Source organism: Aspergillus bombycis, assembly GCF_001792695.1.
Source record: "Aspergillus bombycis strain NRRL26010 chromosome Unknown contig00004, whole genome shotgun sequence".
NCBI lineage: Eukaryota > Fungi > Ascomycota > Eurotiomycetes > Eurotiales > Aspergillaceae > Aspergillus > Aspergillus bombycis.
The window spans coordinates 366733-383166 of NW_019170006.1; the positions used below are offsets into that span (position 1 = coordinate 366733).

Sequence of the window (16434 nt, forward strand, 5' to 3'; positions counted from 1 at the left end):
GGTAGTTTATCCATGTTCTCTTGAGATATCTAATATACAACATCATTGGTATGTAGGAAAGAGACGTAAGAAAGGATCGTACATAGTGGGTATCATAATCTGGTACAGCGACAAGGCTCGGGCTGAGGCGATGTGTGTGAACAAATGTTTCATAATCAAAAACGGCGCACGGCGCCTCTGCTTTCAAAATGGCGTTATATAGTTCGTTGTAAGTCAAACAACCCGAAGGAAAATAAAATCGAAATGAGTGTACAAGCGATATGCTTCGTCATGGAGAATATATGACTTTCAGGCCCATCTCCAGACAGAATTCATGGATTCTGGGCTGGCGATGACCGAAGATAAGAGGCTGTTGCTGCGATATGCTCGCATAGAAACGACATTGTTGTTGCGTTGGTAATTCTGGTGCTCTCTGATAAGTAGAGAGACTGCAGCATTCGCGTTGATCCCCTCCCCGCTATCTGTAACTTTCAGCGCCCATTTGGCGTCTTCTTCTTGGAAACCCAGCTCCCGCACCATCATGTCAATAGCCTGGTCCACGGGATCGCGGACCTGGGGTTGTTGGTACGTAGCAAGCGGCGGTCGGGACTTGACTGCATATTGACTGCTCGGCGGACCACAATACGCAACGTAAGACGTCATCGTGGGGGGTGCAGGCATTGGCGGACGTTGCTCGTATGGCACACCTTCAAGGCGGCTCATGATGAATGAGTATTTTGAGATGGGGCGTTCGTCGGAAACGAGTGGGGCCTGCGTTCATTGGCCGTCTCGGTTGGTTTCGTAGCTGGTCAGCGTAGGCTGCCTGTCTCCGACGTTCATTTTCTAGTTGAAGCTGGGCCGCTCTTGTATTGGCACTTGACGGGGAGCTTGTATTATTAGAAGAAGAAGGGAAACCGTCCTCCGACTTTCGTGGAGGCCATTGACACGGACTTTCACATCGTGACTTATAGGCTTTCGAAACCGCTTCCTTGAGAAAGGACGAGCGGCTAACTCCAGACTCGGAATAGTCCCACTTGGTCAAACCGATAGACTGGGCTCTTCTCAAGGTCGCCGCGCAGCCTCCGGGGCCGGTCCAGGCCATGTTCAGAACTGCTGAAGGGCCAAGTGTGAGAACATAGTACGTCCATTCCTCTATTCGACGTATTAGCCTGACTGGGACGAAAATGGCAGAGGACAAATGGATACTGACCTAACACACCTGCCGCCCTAGCATTGTCCTGTTCTGCTACCTGATGACCTGCAAATATGCCGGCTTCACGTGCTTCTTTGCATCTTCCATGGATTGGTTGAAGGAGCACGCCCAAGCAGGTCCATATCTCAGTCATATAATACAGTTGATCGTTTGATAATCCGCCTTTGTTGCCATGCCCAAACCCTGTCGGAGGTTCGAACAGAATGTCATGCATGCCGAATGGCTCGGTAACCGACGCCGTGGCCCCATGCTTGCGGTCGCTCACAGCCATAGCACCCCCGTTCAGCCAGTCCACCTGACCAACAACATCACCCTCTCGGCTCTTCCCACAACCAAAAATACGACAAAACGTCCAGATTCTCCAAAGGGCATCATCAATTTCCTTGGCGCAGGCATCGTCCTTGCCTGTAAGACCGCGGATCGTTTCCTGGCGCAGAAACGTTTCACATCGAGTTAAAATGAGCAATTTGAGTTGAGCAAGCGTATAGATATCTTGGGCATAGCGTTGAAGGTACAGAGCAGGGGTGTATTCTGGGACTGGGGTGTCGGGGTCCACCAGGATCTGCATTCGGTACTCCATGGCGGGCTCATTTCGCGTAGTTCCCACGCGGGAGGGGACATTGTGAAGACAGCGCCTTTGATAAGTTCTAATTCATGATCTTTGAAAACACGATAGAACTGTCTGGAAATAATTGCAAGACGAAAAAGATCGTCAAGCGAGCACACTTGGCGTAAAAAGGCAAGGACAACCTTGTCAGGCAGGTTCCCGGGCATGGGTAAGGTAGGCAGGTAATCTGAAATCGTAGGCTTCCTCTGAGATTCCGGGGCGCCGCCGTCGAGCTCATAGACCATTTCTGGGAGCTCCGCTATATCCATTTGGTGAGACACATTATTAGAGACAGAAACCGTTATCTTGCTCGAAGACACAAAAAACTTCTCCTTGAAAATAACTTGATCCGGTGATTTTTGGCGTTGCGAAGCCTCCACCTTCTCGGGACGTTGAATGGCTTCCTTTTCTGTACTGGGCTCTATTTCCTGGATTGGTGAGCAGGCGGTTTTGGTCCCCTTTACCTGCAGCCGCGGAAGCTGCATGCGCAGCTCCCTTTCAATGGACTGAGATAGAGGCTCCAAGATCTGGTTCGGATTTGGGAAGCTAGGCAGGCCTGCCATGTCATCTTTGCTCTTACGTTCTTTGCAGTCGGAGTCCTCCGGGACGCACACGGCTGAAGACCCCGCCTCCGATCTCATATTCGGGCTGCTCCACGAGCGGGCATGTAGATGGCTGTATTTTCTGCTAAAACCTGACAAATGGAAATTGAAAGCCCCCTTGTTCTTCCTCGCCTTTTCATCTTCACGCGCCTCAACTTTTCGTTTTTGTCGCATATCGGTTGGAGGTTGTGGTGCTGGGCGCGAAGGAATCATCTCCATCTTGCCTCTGCTAATTTGCAGTGGCTCGTTAAGTAAGTGTAAAGGGATTGTAGGTGAATCTGCTCTAAAACCGGAGAGTGTGTTTTCCAAGTCCTCTGCGGCCACAGAGAGCCTTGACTTCCCACTCTGAGGGCTAGCGGATGTAGATGTACGGATTTTAGGTGGATCTTTATGACGGACGGAGAGTGGGGTCAGTCGAATGGCAGGCTCGAGTGGGAGAGGCTTATTCCTCAGCTCGGCTGCAGAGAGCTTTTTTACCAAGGGGCGAGAAGGTGGCCGTCGTATTGACGCCAGATCTTCAAAGACCCCTGCATCAGCGGGGGACACTACCGAAAATGTATCAGCCCGCTTCTTAGTGGACCCTGGGGATCCAGAGTCCAGACTTGTTGCCGAAGATCTCCGACTGTAGCACGAGGAACCCTCCGGCGAGGACGATGAACAGGAACCAGCTTTCTGTCCTACCTCGTCAGCGTGGGGTCTGGGATCAGTGGAATGCTGTGTTTCGGCGGATGACAGGGATAAGGAGGTTGCTGGTGTCATGGTGCTTATCGGGGACACGAGTGAGAAATGCGATGATAGTTCGGGGAAAAAGCGAGCCCAGTGGTTTCCTGACTTCCGATCCTGCCGTGGATCCGACACGGGTGAAATGGATCCATCGTCGCTCTCGAGGTCGTCTTCTGCATCAAACCAGCACACGTTATTCGCATAATCACTTGCGAACGCCTCGCGCTTCGCTACCATCGGTGTCTTGTACGACCCTGGGGCAGGTGAGGAAAGTCCACCTTGCGAGCTTAGTATGCCCATCTTGTGAAGGTCTATGAATAGTTGGATAGAGGCTGTGAAGGTGTAGGTCGTGTTTTCCCCCTCCTTAAAACGACTTGGCGTGTCTGATGCTCCCGTGGTGATGGTACAATCCGACAAACCAGACTCCCGGGTCTTTTCCCACCCAGTACATTGGTCTTCGTTTGACCCTTGGAAGTCGTCTTTGTTGTTTCCAAGAATGCCAATCTTACCAATCGCGGTTCCGCCGGCGTCGCAAAAGATGGTGAGGTCAGTTTGTGGCCAGTTCAGGCCAAAGGATTTCCCCCTTTATGTCCAACCACCGGAAATCGACGTCTGCAAAACGTCCAGGGTCCCAAAAGGGGATGCAAATGGACGGAGATAATGCAATGCAGGTAATCACACGCGCACCGGTTCTTTGTCAGGGCTTCAATGGCTAATTGACCTTGAAGAACCTTGGGGCGGACGCAAACAAAGACCCGCGGAGACCACCTGCTGGGATTGGTTAGCACAATCCTGGTCGTGGAAGCGTCGGTTGCTCAGGAGAAGATCCAACGAGCCAGTTAGCTCGTGGGGGTGGAAACGGACAAAAAGTGACCCTAGGGTAGGAGTTACGAACAATTTGCGGGAGAGATGGGAAAGATGAGGTGGTGCGAACTTATATCGAGTGTCGCACTATAGCGTCTTATCGCCTTGGGTTTGGGTCGAACTGTGCCCCATGGTCCACAATTGTAATAGGTTTGAACTTTCTCTGGGAATGCAGTTCAACCGTCTCGCTGCAGAGAGGGACATGATATGATCTAATTATGGGGGTACCTGGAATGACACTTGAGCCACTGGGCTGACGCCCATGTACATTTTGGGGAATGTGAATGGGGGGAGGAACTAAATTGGTTCCACTCGGGCTAATGCACGGAGAGATTTTAGTCTTTTTTTCCTTCGGAGGGTCACGAGTGACACACACACACGAGTGGGTTACGGTACATCCGTCCTTCCAGACAGACATTACAGGATACGTACCGTACACGATCTATTTCAGGCACACTCTAGGTCTGAGAGTCTCTCCCCAGAAAAGATTATAAAAGAAGTCATTAATCTTCTTTGTTTGATGATAAACTTAGTAGCCTTGGCCATGCCATTACTAGTAGTATCCTTCCAAGATGATGAGCAGTTCCTTCGAATTCCCAACCCCCTCGGACCACGAGCAGAAGTTACATGGAAATGGATCGGCATACCAGTTCGTATCGACAAGAACAGTGCTAAATCAAGATACAGAGTAAGTTTGTCTTGGGTAGGTTGTTGATCCTCACGCCGGGGGCTGTGCCACGCCGACCATGCGGTTTTCTTCACACTGGCCCAGGGAATGGTCTTATCCTTCATGCAATAGCAATTAATTTATTCATATATTGTTTCTGTTAATAGTAATTTTACTCTTTACCCCTCTTGTTTATTAAACGTCAGTAATGAGTGTCATTTGAGAGTATTAATCAGTCATGATCCTGTTTGACTCTTGCTGACCCAAGATGACCTGCACTCCAGCCTCCAATAATCTTTTGGAATCTCATGCAAGGGAAACAAACACGTTCTTTTTCGTTCACTGGATTTCCCCAAAAAGGCAATTCGTTCTTTCTTTTCTTTTCTTTTTCTTTTTCATTTTTTTTTTTAAATGGGCTTTCTAGGGTGGAAACAGCGTAACCTCGTCCAGAATAGTGGTAATCTGTAATTTGACCGGGGTCTTTCTTCCGGCCCTTTCTCATGCAGCTTACGCTGGGAATTCGCGTCCCATATTCATACCCTAGGTCATTCATGCTGTACAGTAATTAAACACTTTATTGTACTACTTTAGACGGTGACTATTGAATGTCAAACTCTTGGCCTTCTCGAGTCCCCCTTCACCGAGTCCATCACCCATCATTTGAGTTAGGGTTTGTGGGCAAACCCCAAGGCCCGAACACATCGGAGAGCAAATAAGTCTTCCTCGCATCAAGAGAATGTGGATCAAGATCAGCCCGACTGGTTCTTTGTTGTACGCCTTGCCCTCCCGTTCCATTCCAACCCGCAACTTTTTGATGTTCCCGAGTAATGTTCGGAACAAGCTGATCTGCTTACTCGAAGGTACGTTATCAACGGGAGCTGTGCCTCGTAGGCTGACTCGGGAGTTATGTCCCGCTCCGGTATGTGTTCACATATTAGGTTGTACGGCAGCGCCATTGATGATGGTACATGTCAGGGCCCGCTCAAGGGAGGCTGTTTCATGTGGGGTGAGATAATTCATGATCCTGATCGTCCAAACTATCTTCTTTGTTGGCTGGAAGTTAAGTTTCTCCAGAGACATGTCTTTCTTCCCATGTCTGACTGGCTCCCCCGATCGAGATGATACTAGTGTTTGGGGGCACAGGAGAGAGAAAAAACGTGGCAATTTCGCTCAACCTAGTCGATTCTGTTCATTTCGGTGAGCTGCCGACGATGCAGCAGGTTGTCGCTATCTATCTAGCATCATGATCATCCTCAACCCCGCTCGGCCCCTTGACACTATTACGTCTTTCCTGCCCCAATTCTTTAGTCTCGAATGGGTTCCACCAACACATTTATTATCTGGTCATCCCAGCCATTTCCCAAAAGTAGATACCACTTCGCCTACTAGTATATTCGGTTCCGGTACACAATGCGTCGGATCTCACGGCAAAACGCCCCAGCGCTGCCGCCCAATTACCCCGACATCAAGCTCAAGTAAACCGCCCAGACGACCCCGAATATACTACCAACCAACAGTCTCTTATCTGCTGGAACAACAGTAAAATTCAGAATCGAGACCAATGGCCATAGCTTGAATCCTGCGATCAGGAGGGGCCAGAAATCCTATTAGACCAGCGTAAGTCAGCAAAACAATATCTCATTCCAGCCATGAGTGATATCGGGATATACGGACATGGCGAATCTGGTCCACCAGAACATCATAGTCTTGCCCGCGCAGCAGGCCCATGGTCAAACTGAAAAGGACGGTAGCCCAGGCGCCACCGACGACCTGGTCGATCACGATCTTTGCCACCGTGTTCTTCACATTTAACTTCTTTTGTTTGGGCTGGTCCGCCTTTTCGGTCTTTGACTTGGTGGCGGCGGGCTCCTCGCTAGGATGGCCTGGAAGTACCGATTCCAGACCCTCCAACCACAGGAAGGTCATGGGGGACATCACAAAAGCACATGTTGTGAATTGAAACAGCGTTTGCAGATCCAGTTCGAACGGTTTCTATGGAAGTGTTTGAAGCTATCCGGCGCGCATCATGGAGAGAGTGCTGATGCATAATCATTCGATGCATATAACTCTCCGACCATGGCGCCGATTAGCGAATCAAGCCGTCAGCCTATTTTTTTTTCCTTTCTTTTTCTTTTCTTTTGTCTTTTCCTCCCCTCTTACTAGCGGCATGCATGAATTAATCCAGGATAGGTATTGGGGGCCAATTTGCTAAGGTGTCTTACCCTCTGCCCCCCCGCCCCCATGTTACATGCATAGTATACTACTTACCTCATCTCTATATGACTGAATGCTCTGCGCCAGGACATTCGACCCGGCATTAATCAGCGCAGCTTGTAGAGTGGCCTTCGCGATGGGAGGGAGCGCCATAACTAATGACCGACTGTCCAGTGACTAACTGCCTGGTAAATACGAAAAGTTAGCTGGATTCCCACTCGTAAACGCCCGCCATGATCGATCATCGCCGTTAATCCTCAAGCGACGTACGCTAAATACGAGTTTGCCGAAACGGGTACAGAACACAGCCTTACTCTGGTTGGGCAAGCTGATTGGCTCGATAACGTCGACAGCAGAAACCTGGACGTTCGGGCCCCGGGAGACGAAGAAGAAAAGAAAATGAACAAGAAAAAAGAAAAAAGGCGGAAGGATTGATGTTCAACTGTCAGTTCTGCAGAGGCACCCCAATATATTTAAGGATACGAGGGTCCGCCCTGTGCGGTCCGACGCGCTGGGGATGTGGAGTGCAATTCACTGTTGATCGTTTTAACGGAGCAATGGTCAATGGTGAGAAAGAGGAAGGTTTACACGCCCATTCAATATGATTCGATGCTGAATCCGATCGGTACGATCCACCGGGAGTTTTTTCTCGAGGGTCTGTCTGCTTCTTTCTAGTCACATCGGGAAGGAGTAAAAGCCAAGGTGCGAATCTGAGACGACTCGGAATTATTAATTAATGAGCTATCTATTGACCAGATTGCAACAACGGTGCCAAGATTCCACTGATACGTTCGGTAAGGACGCTATACTGCGCAGTACGTCTATCCTGACTGGGAAAATGCGAACGCGAACAATGAAAAAGAAATCAACAAGAATAAAGAAAATTCGAAACATACACGGATTTACCATGCGAGATCTTTTCCTCGGAGCTCGCTCTTACAGTCGAGTTCCTTGCAGACTGCCATATATTATTAGCGCTCTCAGAACACACGCTGATACGAGTTAGACGGTACTAACGTTGTTCAGCTTGCTGAAACCTGGAATTCTCCCTTTGCTTTCTCCTCGCTGGAAACACTTCGGTCCCCTGTGCCTTTTCCAGCTTGATATGAGCTTCGAGGCAGTCGAGAATATTCTTCTGAGGTTCTACCCAGGCGGAATAGTTTCAGCGCTCATGGAGAAACAAAAAAGCCCCACGAATAAAAGAAGAAAAGGAGGAGATATTACCTATCTCTTCAGTGTGAAGGCTTGGGGGCCCAGATGCGAATATCCTTGAGGTCCGGGCAGTAGTCAGTACGCATTTTAGGCTGACGCTCTGTTCCAGAACATACTCTTGATATTCTGTTTCTAGTTCTCGAGCTTTCTCCTCCAAAAGTTCGCCCAATTTATCCGCGACTACCTGGGAATGAGAACTAACACCCTTCGAGCAGTACAGATCGTATCGGATTGCCGTCTTCTGCTCAGATACTGGTAAGAAGCTCAGTACATACCACCATCCAGTTCTCTGGATGGAGTGAAAGGAGGTAATGGGGAAGAGCAAAAAGTGCTCTGGTTTCGCCCTAACACGGTCCAAGATACTGCTCACTTGGGGTATATATCTTTTATGCCCAATTGTATTTTCCAATTCGACGATGTCGATCAATTGCTTCGACCTGACTACTAGAAAGTCAGACACCAGACGAAGTAAAGGAGCAATAGATCAACTCACGCGCCATTTTCCAGTTGAAATCTGCCTTGATTATTTGCCCTGCTACCCAGATAGACTGAGAGCTCAGTCTATTGTTGTTCGCAAAGGCATCTAAAAGACCTGTATCGGCCGGCCAGATCCTTGGGCTAGCCTCAAGGTTAACGAACACAAAGCCAGCTCCGTTCGTAACCGTATGAATGGCGAATAGGCTGTTCTGTGATCTGTCAAAGCCGGGAATATCATCGAAATGAGGAGCCTTGGTCAGCTCGCCGTAGGTGTTATAACTCCAGCCATGATAACGACAACCAAGCACCGCAGAAGACCCGCATTCCTTCTTCGTGACTGTGTATGCTCTATGACGACAGACATTGTGAAAAGCTCTGATCTTCCCATCTTTTCCTAAGATCAGAAAGATAGGAAACCCAGCCACCTCGTAGGATTGATAGTCACCAGCCTTCGCAAAGCGACTGCTATGGGAGAGACACAGCCATGTCTAGATGTTAAATTAGATAGTGCATCTTTAACGCAGTTGTTTAGTGGCATATTTAACTTACCTTACTAAATATTGCACGCTTCTCGAGCTCGAAAACATCCTTGTGCACCCACCAGCCTTCTGGGAAATCTGATTCTTTGGAGACTCCACGATTTTCCTCTTCCGCGGCATCTGTGATAGTATCGAGGGTCTCATATTTCCTAAGACCCAATAGCTTAGAGCTTGAAGTTGAAGTGTGTGGCCAGAACCGATATAGAAAAGCAATCCCAGCTAGCAGTGCAAGCACCGTGGGTGCTGTCGGGAAGGTGAACGCTTCCATGGTGGTTCCCATTTAAAAGTACCTGTAAACCTCCTAAAAAAATATTTGCCCCCGGAGCTTTCAGGAACTTGGGGATATCTATAAATAGGTTTTGTCGAGCACAAAGAGGACTTACAAGATTCAGGGCTCGATGGTCTTTGGCCTTCGCCTCCGCATGTCTGCATATCTGTTATCACATCCTCCGAGGTTAGCCAGCAAATAGTGTTGACCGCTCATAAGTTTGCCAGATTAGGATGAATTTTCCAGGGGCACTTGAAGTAACAGGTTCTCTGAACGTGGCATATGATCTCAGTTAACCGCATGGTTTGCTGTTCCTCTAAGTTGGGGGTTACATGGCATTTAAAACCCTCAGATTTTGATCAAGTATTAACTACCAATAGATCATGCCGTTGAGCTTTGACTTTCGCAATAAAGGATAATCCAGGCTATCATAAACACAAAATTGCCAGAATGGGCCCCGCCTGCAGTTAGCTATGCTTATGCGGCGGCCGTAATTTGGTCAAGTCCCTTATCTTGTTCTTGTGTCACAGGAGTGACACTCTCCTCCACTAACTGATCTGCAGCATGTTGCTGGCACACCAACTCAAATACTCGGTCCTGGTAGACTGTAAGGCGTTATTGGTGGGGTTAGAAGCTTCGGAATCTGTCTTACTCACAGGAAACTCCATTCTCTTTCTCCGGATTCAGAATCCCTTCACTATACACCCCTCTCCCAAGATTATCCTGGGCTTTCTCGCAGAGCTCATAGTCCTCCATAGCCACCTGCCGGACGAACTTGAAATATTCTTCGAACTTCTCGCCGGATTCCATGTGGTAGTAGTCGAATTCCATTCGGGTGATATTTGGGTCTTCTGTTGGGCAAACCCGGAACGAAGACATCCCGCCACCGTACACATTCAATGTACAGTTCGGGAAGAAATAGAGAAACAGTCCATCGTCTGGTTTGTTGGGATCAGCAATGTGTTGCGAAAAGTTCTGGTGATTGTGAACGGTGTAGAAGGTCGGCGGGTAGTAAACGGAGAACGATGGATGAGTGTATTGGCAGTGAAGGCATTCTTGATACCCATCGACCCTGCAGTTGCGATATAAGCACGAGTTCACTTAGTATCCACTATCAGGGAGATTACATGGTCTTCCAGTTGAATCGGCCTTCGTATTTAATACTGTGCCTGTAGGGTAGTCTGGTAAAATCTACTCGCCGCAACAGTGGCTCCAGGTCCGGAAAATAATCATGAAAGCTAGGTGCTTCATCTGAGATGGTCGTGAAGATGAGGCCTGTTGGAGTGATATGATACCGCAGCGGGTTCTCCTGTTCTCGTCAGACCGATACATTCTACAAATACCTCCTAGAAATCTCTGTCTAGGTATGCATCTAAAGCAAAGGACACGAGACGTACTGTTTTCGCACAAACCACCTGGAACTCGCCTGTTTCGGGTAAAGGAGAACTGCCAGAGACTCTGAAAGCCAATATAGGCTGTTGTGCAATCTCATACTCGATCTTTTCCCCGATGTTCTGAAACTTCGTCACAGGTCCAAGGAGATACCAGGACTGAGTCTATTAGCCACTTTCAAGTATCACTGATCCAAGGCTGACTGGCATGCCTTCATAAAAACAGCCCTTCGCTCAAGTTGGTAGAGCGGAAGGCTGCAGTACCAGGAAGCTGGCAACGTGCGTGCAAGTTCGGACATTTTGCACAGTTTCGATATTAGTACCGGTAATAAGGGGAACAGCTGTCCTTGGAAAAACGAAAGCCATAGTTATCCATTCCCTTATATGTTCTCCCATTGTTTCAGTGTGACTGATCGACCTGCACAGAAGTACATCACTTTGCTATTCAATTGGACAGGCGTATCGTTGCCTGAACGGGCTATGGGATCCGGATCCCGCGGTTGTGGCCTCATTGTGTGTGTTGTACTCCTGCAAGTATATAGTTTATTTGGGAACCTACAAACCTTGGAGATGTGGTCAACTCCAGGGTGCATTTCTCTTCGCTACTTCTGTGTATCTAATTCTCCATCAGTACATCTGACCCAGGTCGTAGTCGAGTAGAGTAGTCCGCGTTGATGAGCAAGTCTCCAGTTCACTGTATACGACGGGTTGGTGTTTGAAGCTACACAAGGTACCAACATCGATTATCATATTAACTAAGTTGATGAGAACAGATCGATATGTTTCCTCGACAGCATCAAAGCACTAGTGATGTGTCATGAAGCTATTATTGTCCTCAATGCCCCCTCAGCTGTACTAGTCACCTGGTCCCTAGGTAATGTTCGCTCCTTACCTAATAGCATAGAGAGTGACTAATGATGGATGACTTAACAGATGATCGGCCTGTAGTCTTGGACCTACGAAGTATCTACCATTCAAACCTGAGCGACACTCATAGACCTACACGTACTTTCGGGCCCGGAAATGATGGGAACTCAATACCTATCAATATAAACGGTACGGCGCAATCCATTTATCTGCCAAGCTTTGACTGTTGTAGGAAATATCCACTATATCTTAATAGCTTCATAAGAGGACAAACTTGTCTCAAGCACATTCATAGTCTAGTTCACTTGTAAGGCTTGAGTGGCCTTTATTTCTAAACGGCTACATGAACCTCAACTTCGTCCTAATGCATATCACCGTAACCTGCATAACATCCATTCTGCACAAGACGTGAGTAGTAATTTCATTCAAACAATTGAGAGCCCGCGTCTCCCTGTTGTTGTTGTAGGCCAAGCAACTTGACTTAGGGCATCAGACCCGGCCCGACATAGTATAACCAAGAGCTGGTTCGGGTTACGGGATGAAGGGTTCAACCTGTGGGGCAGTGGACTCGGGGGTTTATCCAACTTGAATTCGGGTTGCCGACTGGGCCATCTTGTGATATTCTAGGTTTCCAAAAGCCTAGCATATGAACAGAGTCTAGTCCATCCCATCCACGATACGGATACCTTTGACCAGCGGTCAAGGCCCAACGATAGCCTGATAATCCCAAACCGGTGTCCTAAGTTCGTGAGACGTATTTCTTTCTCCTCGGATCTTTCGAAATCAGAACAAAAAGGAGGATTAATGTTCTTCCAGAGTGGGCGATTTTAGCCAGGCAGCAGTCATTTTGATTGTGGCGATGCTGACCGTTATCGATAAATAAATTAGTATAAATATTATCTACGGAACGAGCCACAGGTCGCATACCTTTTTATTCTGTTTGAACGTATCTTCTTTTTCGCAGCAGGAGAAGAAGGGAGACAGAAAAGAAAGAAAGAAAGCTCCTCAGCAATGAATGATCTTGACATATAAACATAAAATCATTGGCAGTTTCATGAGTGGAGATCACATGCAGCCGTGATCAGGTGGATCTCCATTGGTTTCGTGACGTTTGCGCCTTTCTTCATTTCTCCCCGCAATCCACCTACTAAACGGGGGATTCCTGACAACAAATAACTACTTGGATTACAGAGAAGGATGAACTTTCCTTCCTGAGTCATTCCAACCAAAACATTATCCATCCATAGTCTTGAAATAAAGACGCAAAGAGAGAAATGGCACGCAAGGGAGTCCAGTACACTCCGCCACCTTCGCCGCCGTCGCCGACGGCTTCTTACTACGACGTCAGCGACGACGAGGAGGACGATTACAATACCATCTCACATGCAACAACTGGGAGAGGGGTCAAATTGCTCTTTTCAAAAAGCAAGGTTAGACAATAGAAGAATATTCTACTCAATATCAATTAATCGCTAACGGCTCCGATCTATACCGAGCATTGCAGGTCTACGTTCACCCCACCCCTTCCTCCAAAGATAATATTCCCGGGTTCATCGCCCTCATTCAACAAAAACCGGCTCATAGTGCTTCAAATGCGATTGCGTCGGCCAACCCTTCAAGAAAGGCCGAGCTATCGTCATACCTTCTTGCCTGGGTTCCGGAATCCTCGCTAGGCGACGCCTATAACACCTATGTCAAAGTCGATCTTGCGGGCGACTCCTCTCCGCCGCGACAGAGATATTTGGTACCCCCTCTGCCGACAACCGCCACTCATAAAGACCCAATAGGGCTCTATGCCTTTGCCGTACCACTCTCGGAGATCTACTCGTTGCTTGTACGACCCCCGAGCATCGGATGGTGGTTTGGAAGCCTTGTGATCAATACGCGTGCAGGTGATAGCTTTCCCGCACTGTTTTTCCATGACAGCGAATGCGAATCAACCATCCTACAAAAACGGAAGAGGACTCAGGAATCGTTTGACCCCTTCGGTGAGGATGGCAGTCTGTTCTGGGGTGGCGACGAGGTCCTAAGGTGGCTTCGGAAGTATGTGGAGGTGCAGCGTTCAGCCGTTGATAATAGCGTCTATTTGATCGACCCGTCCGAAGAAGATCGCATATCGTTTGGGCGACCGTTGACGGCCGATGGAACAGTAACCAGAGCCCAGGACCAAGCCACTGGTCCGTCCGCGCAAGGTAGCAGCGGACAGCGGGACGCGGGAATGGACCCTTTTATGAAAGCGATTAAGGAGACTAGATGGAAGGTGCTTGAGCAGCTGAGCAAAATCACGACTTTTACAAAACGGACAGCGAATGAGATAGCCGAAAACCCGCGAATTCCTCCACAAGTCCGCCGGCTGATGAAGACACCCGAGATCCAAACCTTACAGGATGAGTTTGATAGTGCCAGGCTATATCTTGCTCGATGGGCCATGAGCATATCTGAACAGAGCGAACGCGAGAGAAACCAGCGGATATGGACTGCACGAGATGTCCTCGAGATGGAAAACAGCTCCGTGGGTGATTTCGAGATTCTCGACCTCGAAACTGGAACCATGTCTATCCACGAACGACGCAAGACAGTGACTTTAAAAGAATGGGAAGGGTTCTTTGACCCAACCACGGGCAGATTGCAGGTCACTGTTGAGGAAGTGAGAGAGAGAATATTCCATGGGGGTCTCGATCCGAACGACGGCGTCAGAAAATTAGCTTGGCTTTTCCTTCTCGGTGTATATCCATGGGATAGCTCCCGTGACGAACGTCAAGCTCTAATGAATTCCAAACGGGATGAGTACATTCGGTTAAAGGGTGCCTGGTGGGAAACGATGGTCGAGGGACAGTCTACCGAGGAGCAGCATGAGTGGTGGAAGGAGCAGAGAAACCGCATCGGTATGTCTGCTTTACACACTGTTGTCTCTGTTTACTTACTAAACTTTACCAATTACAGAAAAGGATGTACATCGTACCGACCGCACAATTCCTCTCTTTGCTGGAGAAGATATTCCTCACCCAGACCCTGACTCGCCATTTGCGGACACAGGGACGAATGTTCATCTAGAACAGATGAAAGACATGTTGTTAACGTATAATGAATACAACCCTGACTTGGGCTATGTTCAAGGAATGAGCGACCTGTTAGCACCGATATATGCGGTCATGCAGGATGATGCAGTGGCCTTTTGGGCATTTGTCGGCTTCATGGACCGAATGGTGACGATTACCCCCTTTGTCATCAATAACCTTCAGCTACTGATCGATCTAACAGGAACGCAACTTTCTTCGTGACCAGTCTGGCATGCGTGCCCAACTTCTGACTTTAGATCACCTCGTGCAGCTCATGGATCCTCAGCTATACCTTCACCTCCAGTCTGCCGACAGCACAAACTTTTTCTTCTTCTTCCGCATGCTCCTCGTGTGGTACAAGCGCGAATTCGAATGGGTGGATGTTTTACGCCTTTGGGAGACATTGTGGACCGACTATCTATCCAGCAGCTTCCATCTTTTTATTGCTTTGGCAATCCTAGAGAAGCACAGAGATGTCATCATGGACCACTTAAAGCATTTTGATGAGGTCCTGAAATACAGTGAGTACTTTTCATTCTCTCGGCCTGAAACCCTATTAAGCTAGCATCTACAGTCAACGAACTCTCCAACACAATGGAACTCGTCCCAATTCTCACCCGCGCCGAATCCCTCTTCCGTCGCTTCGAACGAGCCGTTCAAGCAATAGACAAGAAGAACAACTTTCCCGCCCCTTCTACCCACCAACGAAAACCCATCCAGTCCCCTGCTGATGCAGACAAAGGCAAATCGCCACAAAGACCAGCAAGCACCGGGTTCAGCAGTGGCACCAGCTCCGGACCGAACGTGCCACCAGGCGACAACAGCGAGCCCAAAGTAATATCTCCCGAACTAAGAGAGCTATTCAGTAAAGATATCCCTTGGAAGCGACAGCCTTCTGAACGGCACGAGCATGCGCAAAATTCACTCTGAAGAATATGTTTGCATTATACGCATGTAGCTCTGATGGGTGGGCTGTGGCTCAGTTATCATGTTCTTTTACGATAAATCTCGGTATGATCGCTCTTGCTCAAAGACCTACTTGGCTTCGTTTGCACTTGTACCCCGTGTTGATTGGGTCTTATGGATCATGGGTTCTTGCTACTAGATAGCTTGGTGTGGCCGGTTCGGATTAGTGGCGTTCGTATTAGCGTTTTTCTTATTATCTTTATTGTTGTAACCTTTGAAGCAATGTGATCTAACCAGCATGAGACTCAACTCCGGAAGGGTGAGATTATAGAGAAAGAGTACTGGTGCGAAATGACTAGTGACTATTGAATTCCCAATATCTAATAAATTCTTGAATCCCCAATGTACTCTTCTTCTAAAATATAAACATAGAAGCGACTGTAGAAGAAGGTAGGAACCGTATATGAGGGTATCTAAATATGTGCAAAAGAATTGTAAAGCAATAAACAGACGACAAGAAACACAAACAGAAGCCGAAACGCTTGCTTGAATGCAAATATGCCAAAGATGAATGATACCATCTAGATGTCTGTCAAAAAGGATGAAGAAGGGCAGAGAATAGGAAGCCAAATCCAAACAGAACCCCTTTCAAAATGCCGGAAAGAAAAAGAAAAGAAAAGAAAACACCGACAATGCAAATGCCTGATACTTTTCTTAGAACCGTCCTCTGATGAAAACAAACCCGCATAAACGGCAAACGCCAGTGCTAGTGGACCAAAGAAAATAAGAAGGGAGATGTTAGAGAGGGGATATGTGCTGGAGGTGAGGTAATAATCAAAAGAGGGC

At 48.1% G+C, this 16434-nt stretch overlaps 6 protein-coding genes across 6 annotated transcripts; 1 reads left to right on the plus strand and 5 right to left on the minus strand.

Annotated features, from left to right (window-relative positions):
* Positions 1–288: 288 nt before the first annotated feature.
* On the minus strand, positions 289–642 carry ABOM_001159 (F-box domain protein; the record flags this gene model as incomplete). Its single annotated transcript, XM_022528289.1, has 1 exon — positions 289–642. The coding sequence occupies one exon, from the start codon at positions 640–642 to the stop codon at positions 289–291; it is 354 nt and encodes a 117-aa protein (XP_022393947.1).
* Positions 643–688: 46 nt separating this feature from the next.
* On the minus strand, positions 689–3424 carry ABOM_001160 (F-box domain protein; the record flags this gene model as incomplete). The annotated part of the gene is made up of 3 exons (XM_022528290.1): positions 689–1131; positions 1190–1827; positions 1917–3424. The coding sequence occupies 3 exons, from the start codon at positions 3422–3424 to the stop codon at positions 689–691; spliced, it is 2589 nt and encodes an 862-aa protein (XP_022393939.1).
* A 2685-nt stretch (positions 3425–6109) lies between these two features.
* Positions 6110–7022, minus strand: ABOM_001161 (Mpv17/PMP22 family protein; the record flags this gene model as incomplete). The annotated part of the gene is made up of 3 exons (XM_022528291.1): positions 6110–6259; positions 6330–6647; positions 6924–7022. The coding sequence occupies 3 exons, from the start codon at positions 7020–7022 to the stop codon at positions 6110–6112; spliced, it is 567 nt and encodes a 188-aa protein (XP_022393938.1).
* Positions 7023–7771: 749 nt separating this feature from the next.
* On the minus strand, positions 7772–9377 carry ABOM_001162 (putative iron-sulfur cluster-binding protein; the record flags this gene model as incomplete). Its single annotated transcript, XM_022528292.1, has 5 exons — positions 7772–7827; positions 7887–8012; positions 8094–8522; positions 8575–9046; positions 9108–9377. The coding sequence occupies 5 exons, from the start codon at positions 9375–9377 to the stop codon at positions 7772–7774; spliced, it is 1353 nt and encodes a 450-aa protein (XP_022394015.1).
* A 465-nt stretch (positions 9378–9842) lies between these two features.
* Positions 9843–11055, minus strand: ABOM_001163 (RHO alpha subunit C-terminal catalytic domain-containing protein; the record flags this gene model as incomplete). The annotated part of the gene is made up of 5 exons (XM_022528293.1): positions 9843–9970; positions 10022–10437; positions 10493–10674; positions 10763–10915; positions 10981–11055. The coding sequence occupies 5 exons, from the start codon at positions 11053–11055 to the stop codon at positions 9843–9845; spliced, it is 954 nt and encodes a 317-aa protein (XP_022393880.1).
* Positions 11056–12897: 1842 nt separating this feature from the next.
* ABOM_001164 (GTPase-activating protein GYP7) lies at positions 12898–15612 on the plus strand (the record flags this gene model as incomplete). Its single annotated transcript, XM_022528294.1, has 5 exons — positions 12898–13053; positions 13128–14508; positions 14567–14829; positions 14885–15203; positions 15257–15612. 5 exons carry the CDS (start codon positions 12898–12900, stop codon positions 15610–15612), a joined length of 2475 nt encoding a protein of 824 aa, XP_022393937.1.
* Positions 15613–16434: the final 822 nt, after the last annotated feature.